General features: G+C 40.8%; 3 protein-coding genes and 1 pseudogene across 5 annotated transcripts in view; 1 reads left to right on the top strand and 3 right to left on the bottom strand.

The window, feature by feature from the left end:
* Window positions 1–15186, bottom strand: part of LOC311046712 (nuclear factor 7, brain-like) — a 71574-nt gene that overhangs the window by 19880 nt on the left and 36508 nt on the right. The gene's annotated exons all lie outside the window — the stretch shown is intronic.
* Window positions 1–15186, top strand: part of LOC311046716 (CD81 antigen-like) — a 116936-nt gene that overhangs the window by 99291 nt on the left and 2459 nt on the right. The window lies entirely within an intron of this gene.
* On the bottom strand, window positions 3322–4790 carry LOC311047847 (nuclear factor 7, ovary-like; annotated as a pseudogene). The gene has a single exon. The product of its transcript is annotated as a nuclear factor 7, ovary-like (transcript).
* On the bottom strand, window positions 10787–11674 carry LOC311047846 (E3 ubiquitin-protein ligase TRIM35-like; the record flags this gene model as incomplete). The annotated part of the gene is made up of 1 exon (XM_084060796.1): window positions 10787–11674. A coding segment is annotated over one exon (888 nt), but the record flags the coding sequence as incomplete, so codon positions are not given.

Here is a 15186-nt window from a genome sequence, read left to right as displayed (position 1 = left end):
AAACCAATCTTACTCCAATTGGTCAAACGGGGGCGCTATAGCAATTTTTTGAAAATTGAAACTTTAAACAGGCAAAAGTCATGCCTCGTTTGGCCGACAGCCATTAAACCTGCTTACACATGTGCCTTGACTAATGAGGAACACATCTATCACGTTGACCAGTAAGCACCGCCCTTAGATTGTCCGCAATCTTGAGCAGTTTGAAAAACACTTAAACCCAGGATTTTTCAGCTATTTGCGTGAAACTGTATGATCAGTGTGATCTCTTTTTTCAGAGGTTTGTCTGTTGGTCCAATAGCGTCCCGCTTAAGTGTAGGTCTCACAACCTCAAGGTCACAGGTTCGCGCCTCACTTGGTGCAGACTTCATCTATGTTGCATTTCACACAACATGACTATCAATGAATACATTTGCAATTGTTAAAGATAACATGAAATACTTAATTGAGTGTTTTTTACATACTTCATTGTGAAAATAGCTGATCTACAATCTCACAACTTTTCAGATAGCAATGAGATTATGTTTTTTCAATGTATAACATACTTCATTGTGAAAATAGCCGATGTACAATCTGACAACTTTTAATGGTTTGTGAGCTTGTAGATCGGCTACTTTCACTAGTTTTGCTTCTGAGGAGATGTACAATTTCTTCATTGGTAAATGGTTTGTGAACGAGTGATCTTTGTGTTAGTGAAACAGGGGCTTGGGTCATGACAGAAGGCAAGAGTTTGTGATCCTCAACAGACAATATCAGCCTGGACAAAGCTATAGCACTATAGGTAGTGTTGCAGCTACCTAAGAGTGCCTCACGATCGCAAGGTTGCCGGTTCAAGCCTCACTTGATGCAGACTCATTTAAGTTGAATTGCAAAAAACATGACTCAATCTATTCCGTTTCCATGGCTCTCTCTTCAATCTATTCCGTTTCTATCTTCAATCTATTCCGTTTCCATGTCTCTCTCTCTGTCTCTTCAATCTATTCCGTTTCTATCTTCAATCTATTCCGTTTCCATGTCTCTCTCTCTGTCTCTTCAATCTATTCCGTCTCTCTCTCTCTCTCTCTCTCTCTCTCTCTCTCTCTCTCTCTCTCTCTCTCTCTCTCTCTCTCTCTCTCTCTCTCTCTCTCTCTCTCTTTCTCTCTGAGGGTTGGCCATAGCTGAGTGGTTAGGGAGCCAGAGGCTCTGGTTGACCCAGGTACGATTCCAGGCCAGGTCAGCAAATGTGTCGATGAAATGAAATTTGTCCCTGAGCAAGACTCTTAACCCCTAATTGCTCACAGGCCCTCATTGGAAACAAGACCGCAAGGACTTTCATGAACTGACCTGTTAAAGGAATTATCATTTCTCTTTCTCTCTCCTGGCCCCATATTATCGCTGCTTGCAGCTATATTTGTGTTTTGTTATTGTTTGATTATGTGTTTCTTAAGTTAAAGGTAAGATCTATGTACTTCTGTTTGGTACAGGTAAGCATAGGATTTAGTTAGAGTAGTATTTTATGTACAGGGGCCCACTGAGGTCATTTAACCATGTTTTAAACTTCATTCATAAATCACTGTATTTTGTATTTTAAACTTTTGCTGTCTGGCTGTGTTTGAGGGACTGGGAAGGAGGGAGTCCATCTTTATGATGCACCTGGTGACCCCTAGTACCCCTAGGGGTGATCCCTAGGGATGACCCCTAGGGGTGACCCCTAGGACCTGTCCTAACCAAGGGCCCAGTCTGACATAATTACAATGAGGCCAATACGGAAGACAGACAGTTCATACAAATGGCCAGTAGGTGGCTGCAGGTGTCATATTGACCTGTTGATAGAAGTCTGCTTCTTAAAATCACACAAAGCTTTACCAAACTTAATCACACACTGGTTTTCTTGTCGATGACTGGTTGTACTGTGACTCCCAGGCATAAATAAAAAACACTAAAACAAACTACCCCTCTCTCATTCTATGTCTCTCTCTCTCTCACACACTCACACTCGCACGACAAACTACCCCTCTCTCATTCTATGTCTCTCTCTCTCTCACACACTCACACTCGCACGCACGCACGCACGCACGCACACACAGAGAGAGCACATCATTGTGAATTAATGGTCATTCAGAGTTCTGTGAGCTCAGGTATCACTGATGATTTTGACCTAAACAGCAGGTCAACAGGTCTGTCTGTCTGTCTGTCTGTCTGTCTGTCTGTCTGTCTGTCTGTCTGTCTGTCTGTCTGTCTGTCTGTCTGTCTGTCTGTGAGGACATTCTATCTTTATCAGCACGTATTGCAAGGCCCACTTGCAATACCCTCGCAGTCCTCCAGAGGGCCCAAGCCCACAGGTGATCTCTAGTCTAGTCTAGCGCACCTGCAAGGTTGCAAGTTCTAAGACATCAAATGGTTAGTTTAGGAAAAAGAGGAGAAACGGCTAAAAGATAAACTTATGCAGCATTACAGTTATGTCATCTCTTTATGAGTATTAATATGCATGCAATGAAATATACTGGTGTATCACTTATGTTAATGTTGCTGTCTGTTGCCTGCTATTAGATAGTAGATCTGTTTTTTCCACTGTTAATTATATTTTTTGGACTGTTTCTGGAAAATCTTTGGATTTGTTTGGAAAATCATAATTTCAATACAGCAACGAATTGATGTTACACAAATTTAGTGTACTTTGTTATATTGAATACTTAAGTATTTTTAAAACAAGTACTCCTGTACTTTACCTCAAATTTGACAGAGTAACTTTAACTATTAATATTCGACCAGTAGTATTTATATTTTGACTAAACTACGGGGGTTGATTGAGTACTTTTAATAAATCTTCTAGTGTATGATCTGCTGAATGCTGACTGTTACAAACACACGTCTGACTCACTTTACTCTCATCATCTTTAATCAGATCAAACACATCAACAGACATCATCACTGTCACATAGAGACTATAGAATTCAAACCTGATCCATAAATGACAAACACTACAATATAAAACATGTTATCAGTAATAATCATATCAAACATGTCACCATTATACCAATAGAATTACAAACTGATCGTTTATACACTACAAAATAAAATTATGTTATTAGGAATCTGTCTGTCTGTCTGTCTGTCTGTCTGTCTGTCTGTCTGTCTGTCTGTCTGTCTGTCTGTCTGTCTGTCTGTCTGTCTGTAATAGCAAAGTGATTCTAAACTGAATGAAACATTAACTAAATAATCACATGTAATTCAAAATAAAAATTAACAACCTGCCATAAACCACTGCCTTCTGATTACGATGGAGATCTCCTAATCAATACCAGATCAATATATTCTGTAGGTTTCTATTGGACGCTAGACGTTCTAACTGTGGTTTTCCAGAGTGACACAGATCTTCCCTGGTAACATCTTCAGAGACGGACCATCATAATTACCAATGTATGGAAACAGTGTCTCAGTGAAAGTGTGTGTGAAGGTGTGTAGGTGTGTGTTAGAATCAGGATCAGAGAAGGACAGCTGTCCTTTGTCCCAGTCCAGCTGGACTCTGATCCTCCGGGGTTTCTGATTCACTGAGAGATCTCTGATGTTCGCTAAGAAATCCATGAGAGTCTGCTCATACCCTATACTGATGAGGAGTTTGCTGTGTATTTACCCTGATAGAAATCTATATTACAGTATCCACTCCTTATGAGTTCCACTCCCTTCCTCTGGTAAGACTCCACACACACACCTACTTCCCAGCGTTTATTGTCTCCAACCTCAACATCCCAGCTGTGAGACCCTGAGTTAAAGCCCTCAGAACCCAGGACTTGGACAAAGCCGTCAAACCTCTCTGGGTTGTCAGGAAGCTCCTGCTCCTCTACACCTCTCACACTGGTCAGATCATCAGACAGCATGAGTCGAGGATGAGCAGTGTTGGGGTCCAGGATGACAGGAGTGTAGGAGACAATGTCCTTCATCTTGTCCCAGACTCTGAAGGTCAGGTTCTTCAGGTGTTTGGCCTCGTCTATCAGCGCTCCTGAGACCGACGGTGGGTCCTGCAGGGTGAGCTGGACTCCCTCCATCGTGGTCTTGTAGTTCTGCAGGAATGAGACGTGGTTGTCGGCTCTCAGCTGGTCCTCAGCAGCATGAATTGCTTTGAAGAGGGTTTCCATTTCTCTTCTCAGACCCTCAATCCTCTCCTTCATCTCCTGACTCTTCTGAGCCTCTTCCTCCTGCAGAGCGGCGATCTTGGCCTCCTCTTCCTCCTGTAGGAACCGACGAAGATTCTGAAACTGTTCCTTAATCTGCGTCTCTGTGTTCCTGGCCTGAACCTTGATGTGATTTTTTATGTTGCCGTAATCTGTTTTAACTATATCAGACATACACAAATACAGTTTCTCCTTTAATCTTTTCAGTGATTCCTGGACCTTCTCTTTGTAAAGTCCAGACGCTTCGTCCACGGGTAAGAACTTGTGTCCGGTGTGTTTTTTTGAATTGCGACACACGACACACACCGGCTGTTGGTCGTCCAGACAGAAGAGCTTGAGCTTCTCACCATGTGCAGTGCAGAGGACCTCAGAGCTCACCGACGAGGAGCTACGGCCTTTCTCCTTCCAGAGGTCCTCAAAAGAATTCTGCAGCACAAAGTTTATAGAAAAGTCCTCGGAGGATGTTCTCTGACAAACCGGACATTTCATAAAACATTCTTTTGTTGGTATTTCCATCCACAATTTCCGCAGACAGTCTTTGCAGAAGCTGTGGCCACAGGACAGCCGAACGGGATGTTTAAAGATGTCATTACACACGGGACAGGTCAGCTCCTCTACCTGACCAGTGAAACGGGAAGCCATTTTGTTTGCTGGTCACACACCTGATCTGGAATGTTCTCTGAGGCTGTTACACCAGAGGAATACTAGCAGACAAAACAACAACAACAACATTATGAGTATCAATAGTAGTTATAATAGATTATTACAAGTCGTTGTATTCATAATAATGGTAATAATATTAGTCAGGCCTGGAATTTTTACATTTTATGGTCAAGGCCACTTGGCCTTTGGTGGTATTTTTTTTTTGAATGCCCAAAGGCCGAATGCCAGGGCAGGAAAGTACTCAAATAAAACAATTATTTTAAGTCGAAAATAATTGATTTCATGTATAATTGTTTCAATACATAGTATAACTATCAGTGAAATAAGTAAGTAAAAAATATGTTTATTTCACAAACAATGTGTTGGCATTTACAAATTACTATAGTATTATTTGTAGAAAATCAAAAGTTCATACACACTCAGCCATGGACTAATCAGAGTCACTGGACTCTATATAGAGGATGGGAGGAGGGACTTAAGATTTCACTATCGGAAAATGTCTCTGGTGTCTAAAAAACATATTGACAATAAGGGCGTAGAGGAGAAAACAGTACAATCATCTAGAGCAGTGTGGGCGTGGCATGAAGAGCAGATCATTTTTTGGCCAAACCGAGCGGAAACGGAGGCCATGATGACCTCCATGACCTCTGTGACATTCCTGCCCTTGTATTAGTTCTTGTACTTGACAGATAGAACCAGAACTCCTAGCAGCAGCAGCAGCTAGGAGCAGCAGTATATAATATTACTGTATATAACAAAATGTCAATACTTAAAAAAAGACACCTACTTAAAAAATATTGAACATTAAATTATCATCTTCCACAGAACATAAAGCATTATAGCATCACTTGCCGATGAATCCCTTAATGGTGTTCATTCCTTTAAAAGTAAGAAAATCAATCCATATTCTGGCTTTCACCAAAGAAAACAAGAAAACAGGAAGTGCATTTTGCCTGCCTGTCTGTCTGTCTGTCAGGGAATTAGTCAGGAGCCAGTGGAAATGACTAAACAGTTTGCAGTGATGTAACTATAAGTACATTTACTCAAGTACTGTACTTAAGAACAATTTAAAAGTATTGTTTTAATTTACTGGAGTATTTCCCATGTTCAATACGTTTACTCCACTACATCTCAGAGGCAAATATTGTACTCCACTACAATTATTTGAAAAACTTTAGTTACTTGTTAGTTAGTTAATAGTAGATTTGGATTATTATTACAAAACATGCATTAACCAGTATACCACTTCAACTCTATGTATACTATGGCTATTTGATAATATAATAACAATAGTTGTTGTTGTAGCAATGTTAGAAGTAGTAATAGCAGTAGACTACTGATAGTTCAGGGTTTTTTGTAATCTTCTGTTCTTACATCCAGTGGTGTAAAAAGTACTCAAATGTTTTACTCAGGTAAAAGCATCAATACTGCAATGTCCTCTGTTACATGCAAGAGTCCGGAATTCTAAATTTACTTGAGTAAAAGTACAAAAGTATTGGTATCCAAATTTACTTAAAGTAGGCCTATATACCAAAAGTAAAAGTAATAAAATTTTTGAAAATAGCAGATCTACAAGCTCACAACGCGATGTGACACGTTGTGAGCTTGTAGAGCTATTTTCAAATAGCCTATCTATAAAATACCTAAAGTGGAAATACTTCAGTAAAGTAAAAGTACGTCTGTCTGTCTGTCTGTCTGTCTGTCTGTCTGTCTGTCTGTCTGTCTTGCAGTCGGTCTGCCAGCTTGTTCAAATGCATCCGTCTAATAATGTATCTATTTATTGATTAATTGATATTTACCTCTTTGTTTTTCGTGTGAAAGTCTCTGACTGACGCGTGAGTCTCTGACTGATGAAAATGGCTGAGCAACTAACTTTGATTGGACTTTGATTCATTTCCTTCTGATAACAGACACACACACACACACACACACACACACACACACACACACACACACACACACACACACACACACACACACACACACACCCACACACACACACACACACACACACACACACACACACACACACACACACACACACACACACACACACACACACACACACACACACACACACACACACACACACACATACACACTGTATGCTATCATAAGACAATGAATCAAAGTTCATTTTCTTGTAGATGACTGTGGCTCCCAGGCAGAGATAAATGTTGTTGTTTTTGTGCCTTATAAGAGCATTAGTACTCAATGGATACTCCAGAATAATAACTGTTTCAAATACATGTCTGTCTGTCTCTCCTCCCCGCTCTCTTACTCTCAGTAAGCTCTCAGCGTATATGTCGTCTATTTTCAAATGGCTGATGTATAGAGTTAAAGTGTTTAAAACGATTTGGATTGGTTTTATTAACACATATAGCTGGGGACCCACCGCTGGAATCCCCTCAAGGACCCCTGGGGGTCCCCGGACCCCACTTTGAGAACCACTGCTCCACAACAATGCAGAACAGTTCATTGTAATAAAACATGTGTTCAGTATTGAGACAGAGGCAGGAAAAATAGGAGAGGATGTTATTATTTTGTTGCACAACAGAAGTAATAAAGTAATGCTTAAGTTGTTAATTGATCCATTGATGGATTCAAATAATAAAAATAATAAAAATAAAATATTATCAATTATTCAATTAATCAAAAACGTAATCGTTAGAATAATCACTAGGAAAGTAATGAATTGTTGCAGCCCTGGACATGATTTGAACATAATTATAAGCTATTCTATTTCAGTGTGTGTCGTAGCAGCTTACCACCACAAGATGGCAACAGAGTAACATCAAGCTCAACACACCCCCTCCTCCCTACAGTAATAAAGCCTCAGACATTAAAGGGATAGTTCACCCAAAATAATTTGATGACCAGCGGACCGCTAGGCAGCGGTTCCAGTAGGAGACACAAAGGAGACTCTTTGTGTCTCCTACCGGAACCGCTGCCGGTCATCAAATTATTGTCTTAGGAATTTGACAACAACAACAAAATATCCATGAATTCAAGTCTCCATGGGGTGACTAATCGATAGAAAAAATGTCATTTTGGGGGTGAACTATCCCTTTAAGATTGATTTGCACACCTGTTCCTTTATAACAGACAGCAATATGTTGCTTAGTCCATTAAGATCTGAGGCCGATTCTAAAAAAAACTCCTAAATCCTAACAGTTTTCTGAAAAACGTATGTTTCTATATCAGTAAACAAATAAAATAAAATGTTTCAATATCGGTGGTTCTCAAACTTTTGCATGTCAAGGACCCCCAAAATTATATGTATTTGGACACAGACTCCCATCTCAAAATATTTTGTTCCAGGGACCTAGCCTCGCGTGGCCAAACTATATCACTGCGTGGATATGAGTCTGGTGCTTCTATGAGGAAGATTTATTTCCAAGGGGCGGGATCAAAAGAATGGCTCTGGATGCAATTGGTTAGACCTACAACCAACTACCAATTACAGTCTCCCATATTTGAATACTGGGCCCTGATTGGTCACCCCAGACTTCTGGAGCAGGAAATGGATTCACAATGGAGCGGTGCCAGACCCAAATCGCAGAGGGCAATATTTTTCTTTTTGCACTGGCAGATTTGTCTGGTCCCAAGCTACCAGGGACCCCCATGAAGCAAAGATTGGACTTAAAAATGTTCGCTTTAGAAAATATCTATTAAAAGTTTTGCCCAAATTGCGCTGTCGCCTCACAGCTAGAAGGTCCTAGGTTCAATTCCCGCCGGGGACGCTGTGGGCGCTGGAGGCGTGTTCTCTCCTCCAAGTCATCAGTGCCCATACCCTAGGCGCCCCGGTTCCCTTAGGCTGGGCTCGTCCCAGAAGCAAAGATATGACTTAAAAAAATGTGCTTTAAAAAAGTATATATATTCAAAGATTTGCACAAATGTTGGATTGAATGGTTAACTGTGGCTGAGTATTAAAGTGTTGCTCTATAAACCACATCAATGAAACAATGAAATCACATTTTGTAACAGCATCATAATAGAGTAGAACCATAACCATCTTAAATGGGCGAAGTTGTCCTTTAAGTATTTTTAAAAGCATGCACTTTTGAGTATTGTTTTGTAAAGCGTACACTCCAATACTTTACCTCAAGTATTAATTTGACAGAGTAACTTTCAATATGTAATATTCGACCAGCAGTATTTATACTTTTTCCTCAACTACTGAGGTTGATTGAGTACTTTTACTTGTAGTAACTCTTCTAGTGTATGATCTGCTGAATGCTGACTGTTAAAACACACGTCTGTCTGTCTGACTCACTTTACTCTCATCATCTTTAATCAGATCAAATACATCAACAGACATCATCACTGTCACATAGAAACTATAGAATTCAAACCTGATCCATAAATGACAAACACTACAATATAAAACATGTTATCAGTAATAATCATAATATCAAACATGTCACCATTATAATTATAAACTGATCGTTTATAGTTATACACTACAAAATAAAAGTATGTTATCAGGAATCATTTTATCTGTTTAACTATCTGTCCACCATAGCTCTGTCTGTCTGTCTGTCTGTCTGTCTGTCTGTCTGTCTGTCTGTCTGTCTGTCTGTCTGTCTGTCTGTCTGTCTGTCTATAATACCAAAGAAATTCAAAACTGAATGAAACATTTATCAAATAATTGCATGTAATTAAAACAAATAAAAATAACCTGCCATAAATCCCAATCCCTTTTGATTACCATTGAGATCCCCTAATCAATACCAGATCAATATATTCTGTAGGTATTTTATTTCACACTAGATGATCTAACTCTTTTCCAGAGTGACACAGATCTTCCCTGGTAACATCTTCAGAGACTGACCATCATAATTACTAACATATGGAAAGAGTCTCTCGGTGAAAGTGTGTGTGAAGGTGTGTAGGTGTGTGTCAGAATCAGGATCAGAGAAGGACAGCTGTCCTCTGTCCCAGTCCAGCTGGACTCTGATCCTCCTGGGTTCCTGATTCACTGAGAGATCAGTACTCTCAACCAAGGATTCTACTTTGTATTCACCCTCATCTAACTCTAGAAGCCAGTTTCCACTCCCTGTGTCTCCCTTCCTCTGGTAAGACTCCACACACACACCTATTTCCCAGCTTTTATTGTTTCCAACCTCAACATCCCAGCTGTGAGACCCTGAGTTAAAGCCCTCAGAACCCAGGACTTGGACATAGTCGTCAAACCTCTCTTGGTTGTCAGGAAGCTGTTGTTTCTTTCCCCATGTCACACTGGTCAGATCATCAGACATCATGAGTTCAGGATGAGCAGTGTTGTGGTCTAGGGGGGTTCTCAACCTTTTCAGGCCGCGACCCCCAAAATAATGATATTATTTCCCGCGACCCCCCGCGCGGTCCCGTTTGTGCGCGCGAAGGTTCAGGGACGCGGGAAGTGGGGTGCTGAGGGTGCTGCAGCACCCCCTGCCGTTGTGAGGGAAAAAAAAAAAAAGGCTGAACGCGTGCGTGTGTGTGTGTGTGTGAGAGATTTTCTCCGGTGGGCGCGGCTCCCCCAAAATAATTAAAGCACACAACCCTAATCCAACCCTAACCCTAACCCTAAAACCGAAATAAAGTAACAAAAAAAGTAACTTTATCCGCGGGAAACCCGAAAAAAATCGCGCGCGCGCGCACGAGGGACCCATGCGCGCAGCGCGCGTGCATGGGTCCCGTTTACCAGCACCCCTTGCTCTAAAGTACTTCCCGCGTCCCTGCGAAGGTTATTTAATTACAATAGGTTATTTGATAATTGTTTATTATCAAAACATTTTTGCAAAAAGTGGGTAAATTGAGTAAATTAACTGATAAAACATGAATTAATGATAAGATAAAAAAATATTTTGTTAAAAAAAATATATATATCTTTTTTTTTTTTTTTTTTTTTTTTTCAAATTCACCAACAAATCTGGCGACCCCCCCAAATTATTTGGCGACCCCCCTGGGGGTCGTGACCCCCAGGTTGAGAACCACTGGATGACAGGCGTGTAGGAGACAATGTCCTTCATCTTGTCCCAGACTCTGAAGGTCAGGTTCTTCAGGTGTTTGGCCTCGTCTATCAGCGCTCCTGAGACCGGCGGTGGGTCCTGCAGGGTGAGCTGGACTCCCTCCATCGTGGTCTTGTAGTTCTGCAGGAATGAGACGTGGTCGTCGGCTCTCAGCTGGTCCTCAGCAGCTTGGATTGCATTGGAGAGGGTTTCCATTTCTCTGCTCAGACCCTCAATCCTCTCCTTCATCTCCTGACTCTTCTGAGCCTCTTCCTCCCGCATGGCGATCCTGGCCTCCTCTTCCTCCTGTAGGAACCGACGAAGATTCTGAAACTGTTCCTTAATCTGCGTCTCTGTGTTCCTGGCCTGAACCTTGATGTGATTTTCTGTTTTGTCGTAATCTGTTTTAACTTCATCAAAGACCTTCAGTTTCTCCTTTAAAGGCTTCAGTGATTCCTGGACCTTCTCTTTGCAAAGTCCTGACGCTTCATCCACGGGTAAGAACTTGTGTCCGGCGTGTTTTTTTGAATCGCGACACACGACACACACCGGCTGTTGGTCGTCCAGACAGAAGAGCTTGAGCTTCTCACCGTGTACGGTGCAGCGGACCTCAGAGCTCACAGATGAGGAGCTCCAGCCTTTCTCCTCCAAGAGGTTCTCACACAGGTTCTTCAGCGCAAAGTTAATAGAAAAGTCCTTGGAGGATCTTTTCTGACAAACAGGACATTCTTTTGTTGGTCTTTCCGTCCACCATTCCTGCAGACAGTCTTTGCAGAAGCTGTGGCCACAGGACAGCACAACGGGATGTTTAAAGATGTCAAGACACACGGAACAGGTCAGCTCCTCTAACTGACCAGTGAAACGGGAAGCCATTTTGTCTGCCGATCCGCCACTCCCTGATCTGGAATGTTACCTGAGGTTGTTACACCAGAGGAATACTAGAAGACAAAACAACAACGATAACATTATGAGTATCAATAGTAGTAGTAGTGTTTGTACTAGTTATTGTAGTATTCATAGTAACAGTAATATTTGTAGTCTGTCTGTCTTGTAGTCAGTCTGCCAGGTTGTTCAAATTATCCGTCCGTCTATTAATTGATCTATTTATCGATTGATTGATATTTTCTCTCAGTCTGAGAAAAAGGCTGAGCGACTGAACAAGGAAATTAACTGACAACAGGAATGTCACACACACACACACACACACACACACACACACACACACACACACACACACACACACACACACACACACACACACACACACACACACACTTAGTTTTTATGCTCTTCTACACTGTAACTGTTAATTTGATGTATTTTGTTTGATGCATCCTAGAGTCATTCTATAATTGTGTTTCCTTTGCTTCATGTTCTGTGTAAAGCACATTGAATTGCCTTGTTGTCTAAATGAGAAATACTCATACCTTTGCCTACATGTTATCCGAAGACAATGAAGCCTCTTGAAAATAGCAGATCTGCAAGCTTAGAAATGCATTGCGGCTGTTTTCAGCAAAAGCTTTCCCCACAATAACAGAAAACAGAAAAGACACTAGCATAGAGCCTTGTGGAACCTGTTTAACCCATTAAGACCGGGAACGCATCTGTGTAACCCAACCCTATCGCCAGAGGAAACGTTCTCATTGAACGCTTTTCAACGTTTCTCAAAATCCGTGCATAGACTACTGGAAAACCACAAATTCCATGCATAGCCGCCTCGCATCTCCCCCATTGTGACTAAACCATTTCGGAGCCGCGCAGTCTCAAGGGAATTGTCGCCGTGTGAAGGACCACCGAGCGAGCTAAAGCGAGCGAGTTGCCGTCCTGAACATTGCGACATTCCCTTGAGCCTACTCAGCGGCGTTTGAGTTACGTACCGATAGGCACAGAATCGTAAATTTTGTTGTGGGGACTGCTCTACTTCCTGGTTTTTCCGGGTTGCGACTGGTTACGCCCACCGTGGGACTCCCCGTACATATGCACGGAATTTGGGGGTTTCTAGGCGACTATGCACGGAATGACGTGCACAAATCCGTGCAATGTATACTAATTCTCTGGCGATCAGGCTGGTGTAACCACTTTATCCATATTTATACTTTGGCTATTACAAAAATAGCAGATCTACAAGCTCATAGCACGGCGGTGCCATGCTATAAGTTTGTAGATCTGCTATTTTTGATAAATCATGTAAATGCGTGCAAATCTTTGAATATATATATTTTGAAAGCGAACATTTTAACTAAAATCTTTGCTTCTGGGGATTCTACAACATGTCTTCTAAATCCTAACAGGTTTCTGAAAAAAATTATGTTGCTATAATATCAGTGGTTCACAAACTTTCTCATGTCAAGGACCCCCATAATTATATGTATTTGGCCGCGGACCCCCATCTCAAAATATTTTGTTCAAGAGACCCCCCAGAAGCAAAGATTTGAGTTAAAATGTTTCGCTTATTTGCACAACTTTTCCTGATTTCAAAAAAATAGCAGATCTACAAGCTCATAGCTATCGTGAGCTATCACACTATCATGAGAATTCAATGATCATTGCCTTGGTTTTTTATCACCCTATAACAAGTTTAATATATATTTGCAGTCGTGTAAAGTAACTAAGTACATTTACTCAAGTACTGTACTTAAGTACAATTTTGAGGTATTTTATACTTTACTTGAGTATTTCCAATTGTCTGTACCTTTACTTCTACTCCATTACATCTCAGAGGCAAATATTGTACTTTTACTCCACAACAATTATTTGAAAAACATTAACCACTTCAGCCCTATACATTTCGGCCATTTGAAAATAGCAGATCTACAAGCTCACAATGCGTCACGATGCGACGCATTGTGAGCTTGTAGATCTGCTAAATTTAAAAGATTTTTTATACATCTTATACTTTTGAAAACTTGTGACATGGGACATTCTGCATAATGAGTACATTCTACTGTTGGTACTTTAAGTACATTTTGATACCAATACTTTTGAACTTTTATTCGAGTACATTTGTAATTCCATACTTTTACGTACAGAGCATTTCTACATTGCAGTATTGATACTTCTACTTAAGTAAACATTTGGGTACCTTTTCCACCACACTGTATTTTTGGTAATGTTTAGTAAAAGTCATGAGTTGACAGTACTTTTCAAGGGGTCTAGCTTGCTGCAAGCTGATATATAAGACTGTGTCATTTCTTGTTTATAATCTTCCTGTTCTTACCTCAGTGGAGATTGTATCAGATAACAGTTTGTTGTTCAAATGATCCGTCCGTCTATTAATTGATCTATTTATTGATTGATTGATATTTGCGTCTTGGTTTGTTTTTCGTGTCTCAGTCTCTGACAAGTGACTCTCAGTCTCACAAAATGGCTGAACGACTAAACAAGGAAATTAACTTTCATGATTCATTTTCTTCTGATAACAGGAATGACACACACACACACACACACACACACACACACACACACACACACACACACACACACACACACACACACACACACACACACTGACCTGGTTAGGCTTAGATATGGCTTCGTCAATCCCCAGCCTTTATTGACCCCGGAGGAGCTGAGTGGCCTTAAGCGAAGGAACACGTGTAGCACACGACAGCGCAGGCGTTGTAAAGGAAGTCACCAGTCTGGTGCAACAGTTATCTCTGCTCCCTGATGCTGCTGGAGACCACAACTTCCTCTTTGCTCACCGACTTGCAGGCTCTTTATTTGTCACATGACTCGTTGCTAGGCCATCGCAGCTGAAATGTTTGAACCACATCAGTGTTGTGTTCTGGGTTTTTTCGGAGGGTATACGATACGATACGATGCGTGTGGTCGTGGGTATACGCTCTCACGTTTTCAATGGATGAAGTGGTTTTTAGACTACATATGCTTTTTCCCAAAATAATCTGGACTGTATACGCCGTATACAGCGTATAACGGTAGAACACACCACTGAACCACATGTAAATGTTTAGAGCCAGGAACCCCCATATGAGGAAAAAATAGCAGATCTAAAGGTCATGTGTCACATCGATACACATTGTGAGCTTGAAAATCGGGCATTTTCAAATAGCAGATATGAATATGAATGCCTCAACTCTACAATTCCATGTGCTTGTCAGGGTCGTGGGTCCCCAGTTCACATACGTCGCCTTGCTAAACTAATGGCCTAAGTCATTTTTTTAAGTTTTTCAGGAAAAATAAAAAACTGATCCAAAACAAAACTATATGATATTTCTTAATCATTTCACCCAAAATGTTTATAACAAATTATGACTATTTAAAGAGAAATAACATTGTATAACACTGTCAGTTATGTAACATAAGAGATTTAAATAGGTTTAAATAGGATTAAATCTAACTTAGGCCAAAAAGAAAAGCAACAAAAA

Source organism: Gymnoscopelus microlampas (genome assembly GCF_963454915.1).
Source record: "Gymnoscopelus microlampas genome assembly, chromosome: 6".
Classification (NCBI taxonomy): Eukaryota; Metazoa; Chordata; class Actinopteri; order Myctophiformes; family Myctophidae; genus Gymnoscopelus; species Gymnoscopelus microlampas.
The sequence above is the reverse complement of the archived record's forward strand: the minus strand, read 5'-3'. Positions and strand labels throughout refer to the sequence as shown.